The sequence below is a fragment of the Pseudophryne corroboree genome, chromosome 6, assembly GCF_028390025.1.
Source record: "Pseudophryne corroboree isolate aPseCor3 chromosome 6, aPseCor3.hap2, whole genome shotgun sequence".
In the NCBI taxonomy this organism is placed as follows: domain Eukaryota; kingdom Metazoa; phylum Chordata; class Amphibia; order Anura; family Myobatrachidae; genus Pseudophryne; species Pseudophryne corroboree.
In genome coordinates, this window is record NC_086449.1 from 223,306,193 (window position 1) to 223,332,267 (window position 26,075).

General features: G+C 44.4%; 1 protein-coding gene across 1 annotated transcript in view; it reads right to left on the reverse strand.

The window, feature by feature from the left end:
* Positions 1-19,265: 19,265 nt before the first annotated feature.
* Positions 19,266-26,075, reverse strand: part of ST8SIA2 (ST8 alpha-N-acetyl-neuraminide alpha-2,8-sialyltransferase 2) — a 386,354-nt gene continuing 379,544 nt past the window's right edge. Inside the window, exon 6 of the mRNA XM_063925734.1 lies at positions 19,266-21,127. Coding sequence (XP_063781804.1) covers positions 20,842-21,127 — 286 coding nt within the window. The 3' untranslated portion in view covers positions 19,266-20,841. The remainder of the gene's footprint in view (positions 21,128-26,075) is intronic.

Below are 26,075 nucleotides of genomic sequence, written 5' to 3' on the forward strand. Positions count from 1 at the left end.
GGGGACACAGTACCTCAATCAAGTCTCTAGTTGCCTCTGAATTAACGGTGGATACAGGAAACACGTTTCTCACCCCCCAGGCTGCCAAGGCCTGAGTTATCCGCTTTGCAGCAGGATGACTGCTGTGATATTTCATCTTCCTCGCAAAGTACTGTTGGACAGTCAATTGCTTACTGAAAGTAGTACAAGTGGTCTTCCGACATCCCCTCTGGGATGACGATCAACTCTCAGCAGCAACAACAGCAGCGCCAGCAGCAGTAGGCGTCACACTCAAGGATGCATCGGAGGAATCCCAGGCAGGAGAGGACTCGTCAGACTTGACAGTGACATGGCCTGCAGGACTATTGGCTTTCCTGTGTAAGGAGGAAATTGACACTGAGGGAGTTGGTGGTGTGGTTTGCAGGAGCTTGGATACAAGAGGAAGGGATTTAGTGGTCAGTGGACTGCTTCCTCTGTCATCCAAAGTTTTTGAACTTGTCACTGACTTATGATGAATGCGCTGCAGGTAACGTATAAGGGAGGATGTTCCGAGGTGGTCAACGTCCTTACCCCTACTTATTACAGCTTGACAAAGGCAACACACGGCTTGACACTTGTTGTCCGCATTTGTGTTAAAATAATTCCACACCGAAGAGGTGATTTTTTTTGTAATTTGACCAGGCATGTCAATGGCCATATTCGTCCCACGGACAACAGGTGTCTCCCCGGGTGCATGACTTAAACAAACCACCTCACCATCAGAATCCCCCTTGTCATTTTCCTCCCCAGCGCCAGCAACACCCATTTCCTCATCCTGGTGTACTTCAACAGTGACATCTTCAATTTGACTATCAGGAACAGGACTGCGGGTGCTCCTTCCAGCACTTGCAGGGGGCGTGCAAATGGTGGAAGGCGCAAGCTCTTCCCGTCCAGTGTTGGGAAGGTCAGGCATCGCAACCGACACAATTGGACTCTCCTTGGGGATTTGTGATTTAGAAGACCGCACAGTTTTTTGCTGTGCTTTTGCCAGCTTAAGTCTTTTCATTTTTCTAGCGAAAGGATGAGTGCTTCCATCCTCATGTGAATCTGAACCACTAGCCATGAACATAGGCCAGGGCCTCAGCCGTTCCTTGCCACTCCGTGTCATAAATGGCATATTGGCAAGTTTACGCTTCTCATCAGACGCTTTCAATTTTGATTTTTGGTTCATTGTACTGAACTTTTGTTTTTTGGATTTTACATGCTCTCTACTATGACATTGGGCATCGGCCTTGGCAGACGACGTTGATGGCATTTCATCGTCTCGGCCATGACTAGTGGCAGCAGCTTCAGCACGAGGAGGAAGTGGATCTTGATCTTTCCCTATTTTAACCTCCACATTTTTGTTCTCCATTTTTTAATGTGTGGAATTATATGCCAGTATCAATAGCAATGGCCTACTACTATATATACTGCGCACAACTGAAATGCACCACAGGTATGGATGGATAGTATACTTGACGACACAGAGGTAGGTAGAGCAGTGGCCTTCCGTACCGTACTGCTATATATACTGGTGGTCACTGGTCAGCAAAACTCTGCACTGTACTCCTCCTATATAATACAGCTGCTCCCCAGTCCCCACAATTAAGCAGTGTGAGCACAGCTATATGCAGCACACTGAGCACAGATATGGAGTGTTTTTCAGGCAGACAACGTATACTGGTGGTCACTGGTCAGCAAAACTCTGCACTGTACTCCTCCTATATAATACTGCTGCTCCCCAGTCCCCACAATTAAGCAGTGTGAGCACAGATATATGCAGCACACTGAGTACAGATATGGAGTGTTTTTCAGGCAGACAACGTATACTGGTGGTCACTGGTCAGCAAAACTCTGCACTGTACTCCTCCTATATAATACAGCTGCTCCCCTGTCCCCACAATTAAGCAGTGTGAGCACAGATATATGCAGCACACTGAGCACAGATATGGAGTATTTTTCAGGCAGACAACGTTTACTTGTGGTCACTGGTCAGCAAAACTCTGCACTGTACTCCTCCTATATAATACAGCTGCTCCCCAGTCCCCACAATTAAGCAATAAGCAGCACAGATATTATTAATAAACGGAGAGGACGCCAGCCACGTCCTCTCCCTAACATTTCCAATGCACGAGTGAAAATTGCGGCGACGAGCGGCTGCTTATATAGAATCCGAATCTCGCGACAATCCGACAGCGGGATGATGACGTTCGGGCGCGCTCGGATTAACCGGGCCATACGGGAGAATCCGAGTATGCCTCGGACCCGTGTAAATGGGTGAAGTTCGGGGGGGTTCGGTTTCCGAGGAACCGAACCCGCTCATCACTACATATTACCTCACACAAAATGGATGCTTCCTGTCAATCACTTGTGAATCCACACTCCAACTATAATCACAATTCAATCACACGTGTGTGCATTAAGCAAAACGAAGAGATTATAGGGTAGAGCTCTGTCTGGAAGTTTGCAGCATGGTGGCATGAGTACATTATCCAAAATTGGATCTGATTGTTTTCTGGACAACAGAATGGGATTAACTTTGCTGAAAAGCAGTGCCGTGTTTAGGGCTGGGCCAGCCGTGCAATCACACAGGGCGCCGGCCTGCAGCTACTTTGTCCGCTACTCTCAGTGGTCTAGCTGGCCGCATAGAATACTGCGAAAAAGTCCCCCCCCCCCCACCAAAAATAGTCACTGTCTGAGAGAGAGCAGTTTATAGGTTACTAGAGGAGGCGCCGGCCATTTTGGGAGGGATATTTACACAGAGCCCTGAGGGAGGAGGCAGGCAACGGCACAGCAGTGCCAGGAATGTAGCGACGGCAGCGGAGGGAGCAGACTACGTTAGTAGAAGCATAAAACAACCCCTGACAACGAGCAGGACCAGGTACAGTGCCAATTTTAAGGGCTATTGTGAATATTACCAAGTGAGGCATGGTGCAAGTGGGCATTACTGTGTGGGACATAACAAGGGGCATTACTGTGTGGGGCATACTTTGATGCAAGGGGCATTCCTGTATGGGGAATAATAAGGGGCATTAGTGTGTGGGGCATACTTTAGTGCAAGGGGCATTACAGTGTGGGGCATAATATGGTGCTTGTCGCATTCTATGGGGGAGCGCATTTGTTTTGTGTTCACACTGGGAGCCAAATTGGCTAGAAACAGCCCTGCTGACAAGGCATAAAAACTTTAGTCAATTTAGCAAATTAGACAACAGATTGCACTCCGTGTTTCATACAAGTCACCAGAGACAGTGTAGAACGTGGAGTAGGATCTAGGAATATACTGTATGAAGGGTAGGGGGAGTAGCAGATAAAGTTTACCCCAGGGGTAGTTATGTTACAGGGGAGAAAGCTTTAACATTATAGTAGTCTGAGTAGTCAAGAGAAAGGTGACAACTGCACCTGTACATTAGACAGAGGGTAAAAAGTAAAATTATTATTTAAAAAAATAAAAATACCTACAGCTATAGACAGACCCCTATGTTATGGTTTAGTTACTAACAATTAGAGATGAGCAGGTTCGGTTCCCTGAGCAGTAGTCCTAGCATTGATATCTCTTTTAGGCAGTCACAAAGGACTCTTGCCATGTCCTAAATGTGTTTTAGGAAAGTCACCGTAGTAACTAGGGTCATGTCACCCGAGAGACCCTCCTGAATTTGAGTAGCCCAGGAGTGAATTAGAATCAGGAAATGTGACAGTCAGTTTGTCTTGAGGGAGGAAAAACGAATGCTGATTTGCAGCGTCCTCTTGGGGGAGCTTTATCACATCCCTAATAGCTAAAATGAGGGTTTCAATACCCTGTGTAGGAGTGGAATCCCCACTTAAGGGATATACACTGTCCCTATCATCATGTATATCATCATCAGAATCTGATTGAAGTGCAGGTAAAGAATGTTATTGTGCACCTGTAAAAGACAGGGGGGGGGGGGATGGGGGACATCAGCCCTGGCTGCTAGATCTGCTACTGCTTACTGCAGTTCTTGTGTTTTATTAGCATTGGCAGTGAGCTGAGATGACATATCAGACATCATAGTTTTGATAGCCCCAGCCAGGTGGGCTCATGACTTTTCCCTCATGGTCCTCAGCATTTTGTGAGGATTGACTACACTGCTCACATGATATTGAATCAGATGAGAGAGGGGAAAATCTGGTATGACACACACTGCATAACTTTTGTTTTACCATTCTGAAAACACACAGTACACATACAACAACAGACTTATATCAATGCAAGCCTGCCCTATTGCATGTGAGAGGAGACACAAGAGAGGAACCAGCACACACCACATTGCAGAGCCCCAGTGAGGTTGTCAGCGTTTTAATCTAACAGTGAGTACTATTTTTACAATGTAAATTAGAGATGAGCGGGTTCGGTTTCTCTGAATCCGAACCCGCCGAACTTCAGCTTTTTTTACACGGGGCCGAGCAGGCTCGGATCCTCCCGCCTTGCTCGGTTAACCCGAGCGCGCCCGAACTTCATCATCCCGCTGTCGGATTCTCGCGAGGCTCGGATTCTATCGCGAGAATCGGATTCTATATAAGGAGCCGCGCGTCGCCGCCATTTTTCACACGTGCATTGAGATTGATAGGGAGAGGACGTGGCTGGCGTCCTCTCCGTTTAGAGTGACTAATAGTACTAGAGAGAGAGAGACACAAATTTTGGGGAGCATAATATAGGAGGAGTACTACTTGCTGCTGATAGTGTGACCAGTGGCAGTGACCAGTGCCACCAGTTTAATGAATCCGTTCTCTGCCTGAAAAAAAACGATACACAGTGTGACACAGTCACACATACCATATCTGTGCTCAGCCCAGTGTGCTGCATCATATACTGTATATCATTATCTGACTGCTGAGTGCTCACTGCTCACACAGCTTAATTGTGGGGGAGACTGGGGAGCAGTTATAGCAGGAGTACATATTTTAAGTACAGTGCACACTTTTGCTGCCAGAGTGCCACTGCCAGTGTGACTGACCAGTGACCACTGACCACCAGTATTGTGATTGTCTGCTGACCACCAGTATATTGTGATTGTCTGCCTGAAAAAGTGAAACACTCGTCGTGTGGTGTTTTTATAAACGCATTCTGCAGACAGTGTCCAGCAGGTCCGTCATTACATAATATATACCTGTCCGGCTGCAGTACTAGTGTGATATATATATATATATATATATATTTCATTTTATCTCATTATCATCCAGTCTATATTAGCAGCAGACACAGTACGGTAGTCCACGGCTGTAGCTACCTCTGTGTCGGCAGTCGCTCGTCCATCCATAATTGTATACCACCTACCCGTGGTTTATTTTTTTTTCTATCTTCTTGATACTAGTAGCTTACTTTAGGAGTCTGCAGTGCTGACAGACAGTGTCCAGCAGGTCCGTCATTACATAATATATACCTGTCCGGCTGCAGTACTAGTGTGATATATATATATACATTTTAATTTTATCTCATTATCATCCAGTCTATATTAGCAGCAGACACAGTACGGTAGTCCACGGCTGTAGCTACCTCTGTGTCGGCAGTCGCTCGTCCATCCATAATTGTATACCACCTACCCGTGGTTTATTTTTTTTTTCTATCTTCTTGATACTAGTAGCTTACTTTAGGAGTCTGCAGTGCTGACAGACAGTGTCCAGCAGGTCCGTCATTACATAATATATACCTGTCCGGCTGCAGTACTAGTGTGATATATATATATATATTTTAATTTTATCTCATTATCATCCAGTCTATATTAGCAGCAGACACAGTACGGTAGTCCACGGCTGTAGCTACCTCTGTGTCGGCAGTCGCTCGTCCATCCATAATTGTATACCACCTACCCGTGGTTTATTTGTTTTTCTATCTTCTTGATACTAGTAGCTTACTTTAGGAGTCTGCAGTGCTGACAGACAGTGTCCAGCAGGTCCGTCATTACATAATATATACCTGTCCGGCTGCAGTACTAGTGTGATATATATATATATATTTTAATTTTATCTCATTATCATCCAGTCTATATTAGCAGCAGACACAGTACGGTAGTCCACGGCTGTAGCTACCTCTGTGTCGGCAGTCGCTCGTCCATCCATAAGTATACTAGTATCCATCCATCTCCATTGTTTACCTGAGGTGCCTTTTAGTTGTGCCTATTAAAATATGGAGAACAAAAATGTTGAGGTTCCAAAATTAGGGAAAGATCAAGATCGACTTCCACCTCGTGCTGAAGCTGCTGCCACTAGTCATGGCCGAGATGATGAAATGCCAGCAACGTCGTCTGCCAAGGCCGATGCCCAATGTCATAGTACAGAGCATGTAAAATCCAAAACACCAAATATCAGTAAAAAAAGGACTCCAAAATCTAAAATAAAATTGTCGGAGGAGAAGCGTAAACTTGCCAATATGCCATTTACCACACGGAGTGGCAAGGAACGGCTGAGGCCCTGGCCTATGTTCATGGCTAGTGGTTCAGCTTCACATGAGGATGGAAGCACTCAGCCTCTCGCTAGAAAAATGAAAAGACTCAAGCTGGCAAAAGCACCGCAAAGAACTGTGCGTTCTTCGAAATCCCAAATCCACAAGGAGAGTCCAATTGTGTCGGTTGCGATGCCTGACCTTCCCAACACTGGACGTGAAGAGCATGCGCCTTCCACCATTTGCACGCCCCCTGCAAGTGCTGGAAGGAGCACCCGCAGTCCAGTTCCTGATAGTCAGATTGAAGATGTCAGTGTTGAAGTACACCAGGATGAGGAGGATATGGGTGTTGCTGGCGCTGGGGAGGAAATTGACCAGGAGGATTCTGATGGTGAGGTGGTTTGTTTAAGTCAGGCACACGGGGAGACACCTGTTGTCCGTGGGAGGAATATGGCCGTTGACATGCCTGGTGAAAATACCAAAAAAATCAGCTCTTCGGTGTGGAAGTATTTCAACAGAAATGCGGACAACATTTGTCAAGCCGTGTGTTGCCTTTGTCAAGCTGTAATAAGTAGGGGTAAGGACGTTAACCACCTCGGAACATCCTCCCTTATACGTCACCTGCAGCGCATTCATAATAAGTCAGTGACAAGTTCAAAAACTTTGGGCGACAGCGGAAGCAGTCCACTGACCAGTAAATCCCTTCCTCTTGTAACCAAGCTCACGCAAACCACCCCACCAACTCCCTCAGTGTCAATTTCCTCCTTCCCCAGGAATGCCAATAGTCCTGCAGGCCATGTCACTGGCAATTCTGACGAGTCCTCTCCTGCCTGGGATTCCTCCGATGCATCCTTGCGTGTAACGCCTACTGCTGCTGGCGCTGCTGTTGTTGCTGCTGGGAGTCGATGGTCATCCCAGAGGGGAAGTAGTAAGCCCACTTTTACTACTTCCACCAAGCAATTGACTGTCCAACAGTCCTTTGCGAGGAAGATGAAATATCACAGCAGTCATCCTGTTGCAAAGCGGATAACTGAGGCCTTGACAACTATGTTGGTGTTAGACGTGCGTCCGGTATCCGCCGTTAGTTCACAGGGAACTAGACAATTTCTTGAGGTAGTGTGCCCCCGTTACCAAATACCATCTAGGTTCCACTTCTCTAGGCAGGCGATACCGAGAATGTACACGGACGTCAGAAAAATACTCACCAGTGTCCTAAAAAATGCAGTTGTACCCAATGTCCACTTAACCACGGACATGTGGACAAGTGGAGCAGGGCAGGGTCAGGACTATATGACTGTGACAGCCCACTGGGTAGATGTATGGACTCCCGCCGCAAGAACAGCAGCGGCGGCACCAGTAGCAGCATCTCGCAAACGCCAACTCTTTCCTAGGCAGGCTACGCTTTGTATCACCGGTTTCCAGAATACGCACACAGCTGAAAACCTCTTACGGCAACTGAGGAAGATCATCGCGGAATGGCTTACCCCAATTGGACTCTCCTGTGGATTTGTGGCATCGGACAACGCCAGCAATATTGTGTGTGCATTAAATATGGGCAAATTCCAGCACGTCCCATGTTTTGCACATACCTTGAATTTGGTGGTGCAGGATTTTTTTAAAAATCGACAGGGGCGTGCAAGAGATGCTGTCGGTGGCCAGAAGAATTGCGGGACACTTTCGGCGTACAGGCACCACGTACAGAAGACTGGAGCAACACCAAAAACGCATGAACCTGCCCTGCCATCATCTGAAGCAAGAAGTGGTAACGAGGTGGAATTCAACCCTATATATGCTTCAGAGGTTGGAGGAGCAGCAAAAGGCCATTCAAGCCTATACAATTCAGCACGATATAGGAGGTGGAATGCACCTGTCTCAAGCGCAGTGGAGAATGATTTCAACGTTGTGCAAGGTTCTGCTGCCCTTTGAACTTGCCACACGTGAAGTCAGTTCAGACACTGCCAGCCTGAGTCAGGTCATTCCCCTCATCAGGCTTTTGCAGAAGAAGCTGGAGACATTGAAGGAGGAGCTAACACGGAGCGATTCCGCTAGGCATGTGGGACTTGTGGATGGAGCCCTTAATTCGCTTAACAAGGATTCACGGGTGGTCAATCTGTTGAAATCAGATCACTACATTTTGGCCACCGTGCTCGATCCTAGATTTAAAACCTACCTTGGATCTCTCTTTCCGGCAGACACAAGTCTGCTGGGGTTCAAAGACCTGCTGGTGAGAAAATTGTCAAGTCAAGCGGAACCCGACCTGTCAACATCTCCTCCTTCACATTCTCCCGCAACTGGGGGTGCGAGGAAAAGGCTCAGAATTCCGAGCCCACCCGCTGGCGGTGATGCAGGGCAGTCTGGAGCGACTGCTGATGCTGACATCTGGTCCGGACTGAAGGACCTGACAACGATTACGGACATGTCGTCTACTGTCACTGCATATGATTCTCTCAACATTGATAGAATGGTGGAGGATTATATGAGTGACCGCATCCAAGTAGGCACGTCACACAGTCCGTACTTATACTGGCAGGAAAAAGAGGCAATTTGGAGGCCCTTGCACAAACTGGCTTTATTCTACCTAAGTTGCCCTCCCACAAGTGTGTACTCCGAAAGAGTGTTTAGTGCCGCCGCTCACCTTGTCAGCAATCGGCGTACGAGGTTACTTCCAGAAAATGTGGAGAAGATGATGTTCATTAAAATGAATTATAATCAATTCCTCCGTGGAGACATTGACCAGCAGCAATTGCCTCCACAAAGTACACAGGGAGCTGAGATGGTGGATTCCAGTGGGGACGAATTGATAATCTGTGAGGAGGGGGATGTACACGGTGATATATCGGAGGATGATGATGAGGTGGACATCTTGCCTCTGTAGAGCCAGTTTGTGCAAGGAGAGATTAATTGCTTCTTTTTGGTGGGGGTCCAAACCAACCCGTCATTTCAGTCACAGTCGTGTGGCAGACCCTGTCACTGAAATGATGGGTTGGTTAAAGTGTGCATGTCCTGTTTATACAACATAAGGGTGGGTGGGAGGGCCCAAGGACAATTCCATCTTGCACCTCTTTTTTCTTTAATTTTTCTTTGCGTCATGTGCTGTTTGGGGAGTGTTTTTTTGAAGGGCCATCCTGCGTGACACTGCAGTGCCACTCCTAGATGGGCCAGGTGTTTGTGTCGGCCACTAGGGTCGCTTAGCTTACTCACACAGCTACCTCATTGCGCCTCTTTTTTTCTTTGCGTCATGTGCTGTTTGGGGAGTGTTTTTTGGAAGGGCCATCCTGCGTGACACTGCAGTGCCACTCCTAGATGGGCCAGGTGTTTGTGTCGGCCACTAGGGTCGCTTAGCTTACTCACACAGCTACCTCATTGCGCCTCTTTTTTTCTTTGCGTCATGTGCTGTTTGGGGAGTGTTTTTTGGAAGGGCCATCCTGTGTGACACTGCAGTGCCACTCCTAGATGGGCCAGGTGTTTGTGTCGGCCACTAGGGTCGCTTAGCTTACTCACACAGCTACCTCATTGCGCCTCTTTTTTTCTTTGCGTCATGTGCTGTTTGGGGAGTGTTTTTTGGAAGGGCCATCCTGCGTCACACTGCAGTGCCACTCCTAGATGGGCCAGGTGTTTGTGTCGGCCACTAGGGTCGCTTAGCTTACTCACACAGCTACCTCATTGCGCCTCTTTTTTTCTTTGCGTCATGTGCTGTTTGGGGAGTGTTTTTTGGAAGGGCCATCCTGCGTGACACTGCAGTGCCACTCCTAGATGGGCCAGGTGTTTGTGTCGGCCACTAGGGTCGCTTAGCTTACTCACACAGCTACCTCATTGCGCCTCTTTTTTTCTTTGCGTCATGTGCTGTTTGGGGAGTGTTTTTTGGAAGGGCCATCCTGCGTGACACTGCAGTGCCACTCCTAGATGGGCCAGGTGTTTGTGTCGGCCACTAGGGTCGCTTAGCTTAGTCATCCAGCGACCTCGGTGCAAATTTTAGGACTAAAAATAATATTGTGAGGTGTGAGGTATTCAGAATAGACTGAAAATGAGTGGAAATTATGGTTTTTGAGGTTAATAATACTTTGGGATCAAAATGACCCCCAAATTCTATGATTTAAGCTGTTTTTTAGTGTTTTTTGAAAAAAACACCCGAATCCAAAACACACCCGAATCCGACCAAAAAAATTCGGTGAGGTTTTGCCAAAACGCGGTCGAACCCAAAACACGGCCGCGGAACCGAACCCAAAACCAAAACACCAAACCCGAAAAATTTCAAGTGCACATCTCTAATGTAAATCCCTCAGAGGAATTCTAAACCTGCTGTAGCTATACATGAATGCTAGGTACAGCCATCGGTTGCTAGTCTCACGCAGGGGCTATAGCGGATCCCCCCCAGGAGGGACCTGTATGCCACACCCATGCTGCTGCCGCACCAAGAACCGGGGGACCCCCCAGTGGGGCCCCTGGTGTGTACTCACCACGGACGATCACCTTCAGGCTATGTTAGGCGTGTGCGGCGTGCTGCGTTTGCGACAGCCAAGGTGCAGTGTCCTGCCGAACAAACAACCCCTCAGGATGGTGGTCCTGCAGCGGGGAAGCGGCTGTGCACCTAAGGAGGCTGGGTGACCGTCCCCTCCCTTAACTCCCACGGCGCAGGTATGCTGTTGCCCAAACAGCATACCGAAATAAACAAAAGTTTAAAATAAATTGAAGAAAAACTCTGGCGCTAGCAGAGTGTGCATCCTCTCCTGAGGGCACTTTTTTCTAAAACAGTCTGCAGGAGGGGGCATAGAGGGGAGGAGCCAGCACACCCAGTGGAAGAAATTTAAAGTGCACTGGCTCCTTTGGACCCCGTCTATACCCCATTGTACTAATGTGTCCCCAATATCCCTTAAGAGGTGCTCTCTCTCTGTCAGTTCTATCTGAAAAGGGTGTGCTCTCTCTGTCAGCTGTATCTGAAAAAGGGGTGCGCTCTCTCTTTCAGCTGTATCTGAAAAAGGGGTGTGCTCTCTCTGCCAGCTGTATTTGAAAAAGGGGTGCTCTCTGCTGTATTTGAAAAGGGTGCTCTCTGTCAGCTGTATCTGAAAAAGGGGTGCTCTCTGTCAGCTGTATCTGAAAAAGGGGTGCTCTCTCTCAGCTGTATCTGAAAAAGGGGTGCTCTCTGTCAACGGTATCTCAAAAAGGGGTGCTCCCTGTCTGCTGTATTTAAAAGGGGTGCTCCCTGTCTGCTGTATTTAAAAGGGGTGCGCTCTCTGTCAGCTGTATCTAAAAAAGAGGTGCTATCTCTGTTTGTTGTATCTGAAAGGGGTGATCTATCCGTTCATCCAGGGGCTCTGTCCCAGTGTAAAATTAAGATAATAAAAGCTAAAAACAAAAAGCCTTAAATTATAATTATAAAGTATATATATATTTTTGTTTGTGCTGTACCCCAGTGTACTATACATTTTTTTTATTTTCATAAGTACTGTGATACTGCCAGTCAGACCGCAGTATAGTATTTCCTACCCATACACGTATTGTGTGACGCTGTCGGTGAAGTCAACCGCAGTGTGTAATTCTTATTATATACATTTCTGACTCATTTGTCCTATGCTGTCGGTGAAGTCAACCGCAGTGTGTAATTATTATTATATGCATTTCTGACTTACTTGTGCTATGCTGTCGGTAGAGTCAACCGCAGTGTGTAATTCTTATTATATACATTTCTGACACAATTGTGCTATGCTGTCGGTGAAGTCAACCGCAGTGTGTAATTATTATTATATGCATTTCTGACTTACTTGTGCCACGCTGTCGGTAGAGTCAACCGCAGTGTGCAATTATTTAATCTATAAATATTTCTGACTAATTTGTGCGACACTGTCGGTGAAGGTCAACCCCACTTTGTGTTGATAATGGAGGCTACTACTAGTGCTGAAGCTGCTGCCACTAGTCATGACATTGACAATGCAAGCCTGTCAATGTCATCTGATAAGGCAGATGCCCAGGGGCATAGAGGGTTTAGGCTAGCATATGTAAAATCATTTAATTATAGAGTGGTAAAAAAAAACAAAAGGAGAGTTAGCTGCAGAGGCAGTAAAACAAACTGCACATTCAAAATCAGAACCATCAGACATTCTTGAGGAAAGTTTAGGGGTGTCCACGTCATAGTTTCATAGTCAGTGAAGTTGAAAAGAGGCAAACTGCCCATCAGGTTCAACCTGTATTCTGTGTTAATCTGTTCATATTATAATGTGCCTGCTGAAGTAATGGCTTAGTACCAATTGACAGCAATGATTCTTGCCACTGCCAGATAATTTAATGTCAATATGCTAAATTCTATAGCATCGGATACATTTTCCAGTTAGGAATTTGTCCAATTCGCTTTTAAATACATTTACAGCGTCTGCCATTATTACCTTCTCTGGCAGGGAGTTCCAAATCTTTATTGCCCTTACCGTGAAGAACACTTTCCTACGTTGTGTACGGAATTTCCTCTCCTCTAGCCTAAGCGAGTGCCCACGCGTCCTACACAGAGTTCTTTTAATAAACAAATCTGCTGCTAGCTCCTTGTAATGACCCTTTACATATTTGAAGATATTAATAATGTCTCCTCTTAGACACCTCTTTTCTAGTGTATTCATATTTAACCTAGCAAGCCTTTCCTCATACTCCAGAGACTCTAACCCTTTAATCAGTTTAGTAGCTCTTCTTTGAACTCTTTCTAGTTCCCCGATATCTTTTTTTATAATACGGTGCCCAGAACTGAACACAATATTCCAGGTGCGGACGTACCAATGATTTGTACAGTGGCAGGATTACATCCTTGTCCCTTGTCTCTATGCCACGTTTAATGCACGCAAGCACCTTACTTGCCTTCTTTGCTGCACTTTGACTTTGTGTACTGTTATTAAGCCTATTATCTATGAGCACCCCCAAATCTTTTTCCACCATAGTTACCCCTATATTTCCCCCATCTAGAGTGTATGATGCATGTGTGTTTTTTATCCCAAAATGTAACTAAGTCATTCTGTAGAGACTCCACATCGCCTTCTGAATTAATTACCTTACACAGTTTAGTATCCTCTACACAGGTTGACACTGTGCTTTCCAGGCCTATTCCTAGATCATTGATAAATATAGTGAACATCAGTGGGCCAAGAACGGACCCTTGTGGTATTCCGCTGATTACTGATGACCAACTGGAGAACATCCCATTGACCACTACTCGTTGCAGTGTTATCCAGGCAATTACTTATCCATGTACAAATAGTATATCCTAGACCAAGTTCCCTTAATTTGTTGATCAGTCTCCTATGAACCACTGTATCGAAGGCTTTTGCAAAATCTAAACACACCACGTCCATTTCTTTTCCATGGTTAAGATTCTTGCTCACTTCCTCGTAGAAGCTATTTAAGTTGGTTTGGCATGATCTGTCCCTTACAAACCCTTGCTGACTTTTGCTAATAAACTTTGTAGCCTGTAGGTGATCCCCTATGCTATCCCTCAAAATGCCTTCCAATATTTTACCCACTATAGAGGTTAAACTAACTGGTCTATAGTTTCCAGGATTATATTTATTTCCCTTTTTAAATAAAGGCTATGCGCTAATCCCTTGGTACCATGCCTGATCTAATTGAACTATGGAAAATCAAGTATAGGGGTTTTGCTAGCTGTAACCTAAGCTCCATAATAACCCTTGGATGAAAACCGTCTGGGCCTGGCGATTTATTAATCTTCACGTTACTTAGTCTCCCCAGGACTATTTCCTCACTTAAACAAGCATCAAGCCAAGAGTCATTGGCCCTCATTCCGAGTTGATCGCTCGCTAGCTGCTTTTAGCAGCAGTGCAAACGCTAAGCCGCCGCCCTCTGGGAGTGTATCTTAGCTTAGCAGAAGTGCGAACGAAAGAGTAGCAGAATTGCTACTAAAAAATGTCATGCCGTTTCAGAGTAGCTCCAGACCTACTCCTATCTTGCGATGACTGCAGTCTGTTTAGTTCCTGGTTTGTGTTATGCACACCAGTGCCTGCAGGAAAGTACTGGTGTCAGAACTGTTATGCACTCCAGTGTCTGCAGGAATGTACTGGTGTTTGAACTGTTATGCAAAACAAATGGACTCACAGACAAACTGGGGAATATGACATAACGTACACAGAAGGTAATAGGGTAACAAAATACACACAAAGTGAACAGAGAAGCCCAGAGGCTAAGGAACTGGGTATCTCCCTTGTATTAGAACTGCACAGATGGAAAAAGCAAGATGTTGTGTTTTAATACGTAGAGAACCCGAAATGCTGTTGCTAAGGGCAACAGCAAAACCCTAAAGGGTTACCAACGGGTGTGGCAGTAAACTCCTTGGTCAGAGATGGAATGATAGACACAAGGAGAGTCTCCACAATCCTATTTCTCACTTGCAGTGCACAGGTTTTAGCTTACTGCCACTAAACTGACCCCTGACACCTAGCACAGTGAGACAGGATTAGACAGGCAAGTCTTAGAATACAGCCGCAAACTTGCTAAGTTCACAGAGTAGTAACAGAACCCCAGCAAGCTAAACGACTGACTCCAGTCTTACTGCTAGGTCTGGATTGGCAGAGTGTAATACCAAATCCCCAGGCCTATTTGCAGTAAGCAACAAACAAATACAAAGCTACACAGTACTGGCTAACTTTCATGAACTGACTAACCAACAAAGATTCAGCAGCATCTGCTTACCCTGAAAAGAGGCCTTATAAAGCAGGTGCTGTCCACGCCCAACTCAGACCTCACAGACTGTGAGCACAAAAACCAGCACCGGATCCCCTGCCGTGCACAGAGCCTATAACCACTGCACAGCAAAAGACCCGAACCGGAGTATCAGCTGCGCTCAGGTTACTCCACTAGCACTTGTCTCCCGGTTGCCATGACGACGTGGCAGCACAGGGCAGGAGACCCTAACAGTTTGACGTCACAAACACGCCCTGCATTCGTCCAGCCACTCACCCGTTTCTCCAGCCACTCCTGCGTTTTTGCCTGGCACGCCTGCGTTTTTTTAGAACACTCCCTGAAAACACCTTGTTGCCACCCAGAAACACCTTCTTCCTGTCAATCATAATACGAACACTCGAGCGACTGAAAAACGTTGCTCGAGCTTGGGTAAAACTACAAACTTTTGTGTGAAAGTACTTAGCGCATGCGTGCTGCGTACCATGCGCATGCGAATAAATGTCAATTTTTCACCTGATCGCTGCACTGCGAAAAACGGCAGCAAGTGATCAACTCGGAATGAGGGCCATTACCTTCACTGTTGTTATGTCACTAATGCTCATCCTCCCTGGTGAATACTGAGGGGAAAAAAATGTTCAATATTTCCGCTTTTAATTTGTCATCATTTATCAAAGCTCCCAATTCATCTTTTAATGGGCTACGTACTCCTTCTTTAACCTTTAACCTTCAGCTGACATTTCTCACACTGTCCTCATAGAGAGGCCTCTTTCACCTCCTTCCACCGTTTCTGAACCATCTGAACATGTAGGGAGCAGTACAAGTAAAGATGGTGATGATGAATCTGATGAGGACATAATACAAATTGAGGATTTGTGTGTGGAAGTGGGACAGGATGAGGGTGATATATGTGTACTATCTGACAGTGAAGATGTTGATGTGATGTTGTTTGTGTAACTCAGCCACCAGTGGCTGCAGTTGTTGACCGTGATAAAAAGAAAGCCATTGTGATGTCTGGGCATAAGACCAAAAATGCCACCTCTTGGGTGTGGGATTATTTTTACTCAATCCTGACAATGTTTATGAAAGCATCTGCTCCATTTGTGAGGCCAAATTTAGTAGAGTTAGGAACGTTAGCCATCTAGGCCCCTCCTCCATGTTACGTCATTAGCGGCAAAGACATGAAATGTATTGTACAAGATTATAATGCAATTAACACATCGTCATCAACATCCCCACAGTAAATCTTAATGGAGGAAGTCCTTCTAAAAAAATTGTTTGTGGGGGCAAAAACAAACCAATCATTCCAGCCACAAGTGTCGGTTCCTGTCGCTGAAATGATTGGTTTGTTAAACTGTGCATGTCCTGTTTAATATATACAACATAAGGGTGGCTGGGAGGGCCCAATGGCAATTCCATCTTGCACCTTATTTCTTTGAGTTATTGTCTCTTTGGAGCATTTTTTGGGCATAGTTTCTAAAACTGCCATCCTGTCTGCCACTGCAGTGCCACTCCTAGATGTGCCAGGTGTTTGTCATCCAACTACCTTGGTACAACCTTTTGGCCTAAACTGGATGCAAACAATATTGTGAGCTGTGAGGTGTTAAAAATAAACTGGAAATTAGTAGAAATGAATGTTATTGAGGATAATAATACTGTAGGAACAAAAACACCCTCAAATTCTGTGATCTTAGCTGTTTTTATGATTTAAAAAATAAAAAAATTAGATCCAAAACCAAAACATACAAGGGCGGTTTTGGCAAAACCAATACAAAACCAAAACACGAAAAGAAAAACAAATGAAAAAAAAATGGCAAGGCGCACATCTCTACTAACAATGTGGTTTTATGCAGTTATATTATAGGCTAATAATGTTACGTACATTACATATTTAGGGCTTGATGCTTACTTGGAGTGCACAGGCCGCGGTCTTTTGCTGATGAGATTATCTGTCCATCGCCATGCCCACTGCTTTTTCGTCCACAGCTGCACCTGAAATCAATAGTACCGTATCTGCACTTACACCCACCCCCCATGCTGGGGGCAAAAGAGTTGTCGGAAACACGTTCCCAATAACCATCCGCACACCACAGTGGAGCTTGGAGGTTGGCTTCAGTGCCCACCCTACTCTCATGAGACAGATCTGTTACAGTAACAATAACCAGAAACACCCATTTCACAGATGGAGAGATCCAGTTACACGCAGTTATGTCTACTCTCGTATCCTCTGTGAAGTTGTGTATGCATGGTGCAGTACTGTCTGCAATTGCTTTCATCACCACATGAGAAGTCTGCTGATAATCATGGATGCGCCTGCTTCTGGGCATGCCCCATTTTGAATCAGGTCCTTAGGGGTATATTTACTAAAGTGCAGGTTTATAGAAGTGGAGCTGTTGCCCATATAAACCAATCAGATTCTACATATTATCTTCTTAAAGGTTTAATATAAATGATAAGTAGAATCTGATTGGTTGCTATGGGCAACATCTCTACTTATATAAAACAACTTTAGTAAAAAAAATACCCCTTAGAGCATCGACTAAATGTATGGAGTAAATAGTCTGATTTAAAGGAATGATGCAAAATTGTGATTTTTGCATATAAGCAAAACTTGTATATACTTACGTTTTTATAGCTTTATTTAGAGTGGTACATACCGTAAGATATGTGCAACATTAAATGTAACTAATACATACTGTATGTCTGACATGGAAATACGGCCATCATCACCAACTTATAAACTTACCTTATCATTTATAAGCCTATGCAGCACTCCAAGATACTCCTTCGAAAAGGTATATCTAAGGATACTATATGTCCCTAATCTTGTGAATGCCCCTGAGTGATCTTTCCAAGCACAAGAGTATCAAGCTTTTTCAGGGAAATTTGATACACACGTACAGTAGGTGCTTCTGACACCACCATCTTCCTAAATCAGTGTACGGTATGACCTATACAATAATCTGTGCTTAGGAAACCATTCCCTTTCTACCTCCGTGATACCGTGGTATCCGGTCTATAGATCTACACTAAAAAGGTCTACAGTCAAGAGGTTGACAACTAATGGTCGACATGCATTAGGTCAACAGGTTCAAAAAGTCAACACATAAAAGGTCGACATGTGGAGATGAGCGGGTTCGGATTTACTCGGTTCTTTACGTCAGAATTATTGCCATTTCTTATTTTCTGGATTTTTCTTATTGGTTAACCAAAACACGTGACGTCCGATAGCCAATAAGGAGATTCAGGTAAATCTGAGTAAAACCGAACCCGCTCATCTATATCGACAGGTTCAAAAGGTCGACATGACAATGGTGTACACACATATGGTCGACAAAAGTTTTTTCCTTCATTTTTTATTCAACTTTTTCATACGTTACCGTCAATTTGAATTATGATTGGGAATAGTAACCATTGTCTGATGCAGCGGTAGTGGAGTAAGATACCTTGCCTGAAGCATGGTGAGCAAAATGAGCCACGCGATGGAACGCGGTAATGGGGCAAAAGACAAAAAAAAATGGTCAACCTTTTTTGTGTCAACAATTTCCATGTCTGCCTTTTGACCCTGTCGACCTATTCTACTGTACCTATCCCATGTCGATATTTTGGCCATGCAAACCTTTTGACCCTCTTGACCTAATGCATGTCTACCATTAGTGGTCAACCTATTGACTGTAGACCTTTTTAATGTTGTTCTAATGATCCACACCCGATTCTGCTTCTGCCACATGCAGCCTTTTCTTCAAATACTCAGTCACACATTAGGAATTAGGACATTATCTCCTTGCATAATTTACTCTGCTGTGAGTATTGTGATGTTAGGGGTAATTCCAAGTTGATCACAGCAGGACATTTTTTTAGCAGTTGGACAAAACCATGTGCACTGCAGGGGGGGCAGATATAACATTTGCAGAGAGAGTTAGATTTGGGCGGGTTATTTTGTTTCTGTGCAGGGTAAATACTGGCTGCTTTATATTTACACTGCAATTTAGATTGCAGATTGAACTCACCACACCCAAATCTAACTCTCTCTGCACATGTTATATCTGCCCCCCCCCCCCTGCAGTGCACATGGTTTTGCCCAACTGCTATAAAAATTCCTGCTGCGATCAACTTGGAATTACCCCCGATGTGCAGGAGATGAAGACCAATAACAAAATAAACAAGCAGTACACTATGACAAGGAAAAAATAATTTATACAACTTATTTTCCATCTTTAAAATTTATTTACTGAAATTGTCCAAGTTTGACAAAATCTGTCACTTATGCAAAATGAAAACGAGGACCATGATAAATCTCACTGCCATCATTCCTCTGCAGTCCTTGGCCTTCCGGCAATACTTTATATTAACACAAGAGTACTTTTCCTGCCACTTTTCATAGTGTGATGGAGCGGGAGATGGACTTTGCTGTCCATCCGAGTAGATTCAGTCCCACTAAGTAAGACTTGTATCCCCAAAACTCAGGTAATGTAAGAACGGATAACAGATGGAATCCTGAGACAAAGCATTATGTTGCTGATACATTGCAAAGTGGGAAAGTTCTATTCGCACAATAATTTTTAATCTTCTCTTCCATTCCAGGTGCTGCCTCTTGTGCTCAGGAGGTTCTGTAGAAGATATGATGCCAGTGCCTCAGTCTATTTTTTTTTCTAGAAATATTAACAACAGTGACCACAAATAACCTTTAATCACACATATTACAAAACACTGCTTGCTACCCATCTGCAAAATAAAATAAGAGAGTCAACCAGACCATGGATACAACTGGCCATAGCCAGCCAACATTTTCACATGAACAGAACCAGAATCTGTTAGAGATCTTTACAAAGTCAGTGATATGACATTATCTAAAACTGGCGTTATTTGGTTACACTTGAGCCACAAACAGAACACTTGGGTCAGCACAGTCATCAGCCACACTTACAATCAGCTCTTCATGAGTGACTCTAAACTGCTGCCAGATCTTTCAGGACTAATGCCTTAACCAATATCATCTAAAGTGTGACAGTTTCTCACTGGACAATGTACTATTTCCTGACTGGTAAACATTATCCTTTTTCTTTTACACACCAATATAACTTACACATCACATTGAGCCGGTATAATTCCTATTCCAAACGGAAATACACAGTTGCACATCTGATTATCTTCTTTGATACAAATCAACAGTTAAAACAGTTGTAATTCTAGGCACAAGTCAGTAGTACTAGAAACACATGAGGCTTACGTGTAGCTATTTCTTGCTGCAACTTGGTTCCGACTACTACAGTAATTTGTCTAAGTGAACCCTAATGCTGTTTTATTTACAGTTTCTGTAAAGCCACTGCCTACTGTAATCGTCTGTGAAAAAAAAGAAAGGTCATCATAGTACGAAGCTATGTAAGCTTTTCTTAGACTGTTGGAGGGAGTAGTAAGCCAAGATTACAGACAATCATGTTATTTACATTGTTCATGTATAGCACCAGATTCACACTCATATACGCCATGGTTTGAGTTGTTGTGTTGCTAGTACTACTTTACAGCAAGAAGGATAATCTCGGCACAGTAGTATGTGCTTGGGCATCTGGTGAAACATAGATCCATCGCTACAAGCATTTTAAGTATCCTATACACTCCAGTGCATCATCACCATTTAGCTTCATGATATCTTAGCCTGGGTCTGCTCTTCAGGCCAGCAATACTTATAAAACTCAATTGTTGCTGGACAATTGTCCCCAACATCCTCCCACCGTGGTCCCACTGCTTATTGTAGTAAGAAGACATCACTGAATATGATGCTATGTCGCTGATTCACATTTGGCCACTGTAAGTTTCAAAGCCCCCTGCAGATGCAGATTTTTCAAAGCTTTAAATTCCAGCGGCATTGCGTGTGGTCCCGCTTGTGAGGTGTAGCCGTATTTTAGGCTGTCGTAGTAGTGATATTTTACAGGGTTCTGGTAGAGATCTCGGGAGAAAGGCCAGAAACCATACAGGTAGATTCTGTTGCAGAAACGTGTAGCTAAGGTGTACATTAGGATCCCAGTTGTAGGTCTCTTTATGTGCACCTTATTGGTCAGCCAATACCTAGAACGGAAAAAGGAAAAAACATTATTCATAACCTTATTAAAAAATTTCTGAATTGGGTTATACATTTTATAGATGTGTGTGTGTGTGTGTGTGTGTGTGTGTGTGTGTGTGTGTGTGTGTGTGTGTTCACGCTATGCTGTTTTAAAGGGCAAAAAAATGTGCCTATCACCTTTACTGGTACTCTGTTAAAACAGCCTGTTGTTGCCATGTGCATTGGCATCTATTCACATTAAGGGGAGAGCTTATGGGAAGCCCAGCACTCCGTTAGTGCTGGGCACACCCACATTACTGATGAGAACAGGCTGGCACGCCTTCCATTGGTGAAGTAGATGGATCGGCCCCTATTGGTGACACAGAGGGGCCGAACCACCCCTATTTTTCGTCAGAGAAGATTAAACAACTGAAACGTTAGGTCATAACTGCTGTGGTTGCAGGTTGTGGTTGTGCTAGTTGAAGTCCACTGAGTGCCGCCTCTTTCTTATATATATATATATATATATATATATATATATAGATATATATATAGATATATATATAGATATATAGAGAGAGAGAGCGAGAGCGAGAATGTTGCAGCATATATTCAGTACATCTGTATTGAATATTAAACAAGGAACTGGATTATTTTTCTTTCCCCGGATAATTGAAGTGTTCTGCATAGTTATACTTTTAATAAAATCACAACATGCAGCCTCTTGTAAGCTGCAAATACTCTGCTAATCTATTACTGCCTATAAAGGTAGAATATAAGCTTCATAAACGCATTCTAAGCTAAAAGACTATGGGGGTCATTCCGAGTTGTTCGCTAGCTGTTTTCGGTCGCAGCGCAGCGATTAGGCAAAAAAAGCAGCATTTCTGTGCATGCGTATGTGGCGCAATGCGCATGCGCGATGTACTTTCACAACAGCCGAAGTAGTTTCACATAAGGTCTAGAGAAGCTTTTCAGTCGCACTGCTGTCCACAGAGTGATTGACATGACGTGGACGTTTCTGGGAGGTAACTGACCGTTTTCGGGGAGTGTGTGGAAAAACGCAGGCATGTCAGATACAAACGCAGGCGTGGCTGGCCGAATGCAGGGCGTGTTTGTGACGTCAAAACTGGAACTAAATAGTCTGAAGTGATCGCAAGCTAGGAGTAGGTCTGGAGCTGCTCAGAAAATGCACAATCTTTTTTTGTTGCCGCGCTGCGATCCTTTCGTTCGCACTTCTGCTAAGCTAAAATACACTCCCAGAGGGCGGCGGCTTAGCGTTTGCACGGATGCTAAAAGCAGCTAGCGAGCGAGCAACTCGGAATGACCCCCTATGTACACAAAATGCTTAAATTCATGTAATCATGAATGGACAATGGCTAGAAATATACAGCAGGGAGTATATGGTATGGCAGTTTAAATAAACCAACACTTTTTGGTGCTACTTTTGCCAATTTTAATATTGTTGGAGCCATTAAAGCAAAGTGACAGAGAAAGCACGGCAAGACCACCATTTTTGAACACTCTCCTGATTTTATTCATACAAGAAAATTAATGTAATGCCCCAGATACATTAAACTGCCGTTACACAAGCCACAGGTTAACCTGCCTAAAAAAAAAAAACACAAAGGTTATTTTGACACGTGAGATAGCTGGAACCCTGCACCTTGGGGTGTCCTGCCCTGTACTAAGTAGGTGGGGGATCCCATAAATATGTTTGTGTCCCCTGTCTAGAACGGTGATGATTGCCTTAAATCGTGTGCAATTTATGGATTTGTTATCGCTGCACATGGCAGACCATTTGCATTTTAAGCCTCTCAAACACTGGATCATAAATATATGCACATAAAAAGCAGCTAATTCCATACAAAGTCTGTGTTTCATTATTCAATCTTAATGTTGCATGCCCTGCGAGCGTGTTCTTCATAGGGATCACAATGAGAACTCATGAGAAGCCAATTCCGGAAGCGTGACAAAGGCTGTACACAGCCCAAGCCAGCCATTATATAAAACTTGAAGCAGAATTTAAATAATCAATACAATGTTGTCTTACTGAACGAAAAAGACAGGAAGTGGAAGAAGAGTGTAACGTATTGTGTGTTATACCAAAACCTATTTCCTCAGCAAGTAATAATCTAACATACCTCCCAACTGTCTTCCGATTCTTCCAACTGGAAAGTCCCACTATTCGAGGACATGTTGGGAGAGCCTGTGCTCACAGCTGTTCTGCTCTGCAAACCAACCGGTGACCACTGAATAGATACCATGCGCATGTGCATGGCACCTAACAGTGCGGGGGGGGGGGGGTATAGGGTTAGCCGGGGGCTGCCCAGCTGCTCAGGAAATGCGGGGAACGCTCCAAAATGATGATAACAGGGGTCGGGAAGCAAGGCCCCGTCCCCCACATAAAGCCCCGCTCCTTTATCTGAGACCCCACCCCTTTCCAAGGCACGGGCATGCCAGGTTCCGACACTACACCTTTTAAAGTTGGAAGATGTGGTCTATAGAATATATGTTTCTTGGGCTTGTCCCTATTAATTCAGCCCAAGGGTCCTATTTATGCAAAAATCTTTTGATATGCCTCTAATAATTCCCACTACTTTTGCCACAATAAGGAATATATTTGGGGAGTATTTACCACTGTTCAGTTTCCAGGGAACAGTCTCCAGTAAGATCAGTTATTAGTAAATTGATAGCTTCTGTAATTTTACTTGCAGGTTTGGTTTCAAACGCCAACTGCACATGCACACTAAAGCAGGCTATAACTAGGTACTAGGTCCCGACAAATGTTTTGATTTTTGGGAAAATGAAGTCCCCAATATCTGAGCCACACCACACTGAATTTGCATATGTCCGCCCACTAGTAGGTGAAGTAGTAACAGAAGAACATGGGAAATATGGTCAGATTATGGAGAATGCCCACACATTGCACACTATCGAGAGATTGAGGCAGAGATTTTTGGTTTTAGCCGACCGGATAATTGAAGTACCGTGCTTGCATACAAGATTTTTCCAGTTTATCGGTAAAAAAGCTGAAACAATCCATCATACACACTATAGTATAGAAATGGTGTTAGTTACCACAGGCAAGTTCTTAAAATCTAATCGTTTTGCCATCCCCATACTTTCTGTCCTTCCAGAAAGTATGGGGATGGCTGCTGCGAGCCACATTGCTTGCAAAGCAGGATTAAACAGCAGTTTCCACATATATAGTTTGATATACAGACCCACCCAAAATTGGCAACATTTATTTTACATGCTTCATATTATCAAGGCACCTGAATTATCAGAATACATACTAAATAATGCAGATGTCACATGACTGCAGCATCCCAACACTGAAGATCCCGCCATCAGCGGCGGTATTTCTTTCCTTCTCTGTCCCTTGGGGGTGGGGGGGGGGGTGGAGAGGAGGCTAGGTCTAACCCCCATAGTTCCTAACCCCAACCCCCCCCCCCCCCCCCCCGCCACATTGGCCTCTAGTCTAAAGGAGCTCATACAGTAGACGACCTGTAAATGATGATTTCTCATTAAAGATTTCCTTTGAACTCCCCCGGCAGCTCCCCAGCAGTCCTGGGCAAACGATATATAGTACAATACACATGATGTGTCTTAAGTGCTGGGAGTGGCTACATCCAGGAGCATGCTGTCGTTGACAATAGCTTCATATCTTCACTGCAGCAGGGAAGATCAGAAGCTCCGACCAATGGAACCGCGCATTGTTTTTCGTTATCGTTCCCAGGCACTGAACAATCTGCACAATTATGAATTATTTGTAGTTCCAAACCATCGGAAACGGTCAAATCGCTCATAATATCGTCTAGTGTATGGGCACCTTAACCCTGAACCCCGATACTTACCTTCAGGATGTCGGCCGTCTGTGATCCGGCACTGGTCTCCAGATTGGTGTCAGTATTCCGGGGTTCGGACACATGACCGCAAGCATCCCGTCAGTTGGGATGCTGAACGCATCCGGAATTATCAGGATTCCTATGATGTTACCTTATTTAAAGCTTAAAAGTCAATCCAGGTTTCATTGCTGCTCTGTTGTTAACTTAAAAATTATGGGACTCAAGATTTGAAAACAAATGATAACTCAGTGTAATGGTGTATTGAACAACTTTCCAGAAAATACAGGATTTGTAATCTTTTGTTCCCCTACATTTTCTTGTATTAAAAAATAAAATAAAGTGTTTGTTACAGATATACACGTAGAAAACCATCAAGAAAATGCAATGATTTCTGTCAAAGTGTGACATGAAGCAAATACATGGCAGGGGTACATTTCTGCTGGCTATTTTGTAAACAAAACTCAATATAAAGCTGGAACATGGGACTAAAACGATTGTCTATTTTATAAATGGCATCTAATACCACAGCATTGTGCTATGGGATGTGACATGTGACAAGAAGTACATAAATGAAAGAGCTGCTTGTAAGTGCTGCATTTCAAGATAAAATATACAAAAGACGGAACAGCAAAGTGTCCCAAAAATCTCTCTAGAGTGATACAGGCATAAAAGAAGTTAACTAATATAAAGAATCCTCTGTATTAAACTGTTTTCACAGTAAAACCTTTCAAAATGGCTGTTTTCAGTGGTTTTCTACAATATATTGTATTTGAGGTACTTAACAAAAGGGTACCACAGCGGATATTTGAGAGTTCTGCTCTGGTCCTTCTCTTTACTATTGGAAATACAGTTATTGTACCACATTTTTCTATGGGGACTGCGTAAAATCCCATTTGTCCCAATAGATAGCATTAACCCATACTTGCCTACCCTCCCAGAACTGCCGGGAGGCTCCCAAAAATCAGGTGGTGCTCCCGGCCCCCGGAAAGGTTGGCAAGTGTCCTGCATCCGCCGCCAGTCCCCACCCCCTCCCCTTCTGCCGCCCACAACGGCGCACCAGTGGGCGGTCCGAGAGGGACCCGATGTCTCAATTCACACTGAATTGCGTCATAGCAGCTCCGCCCAT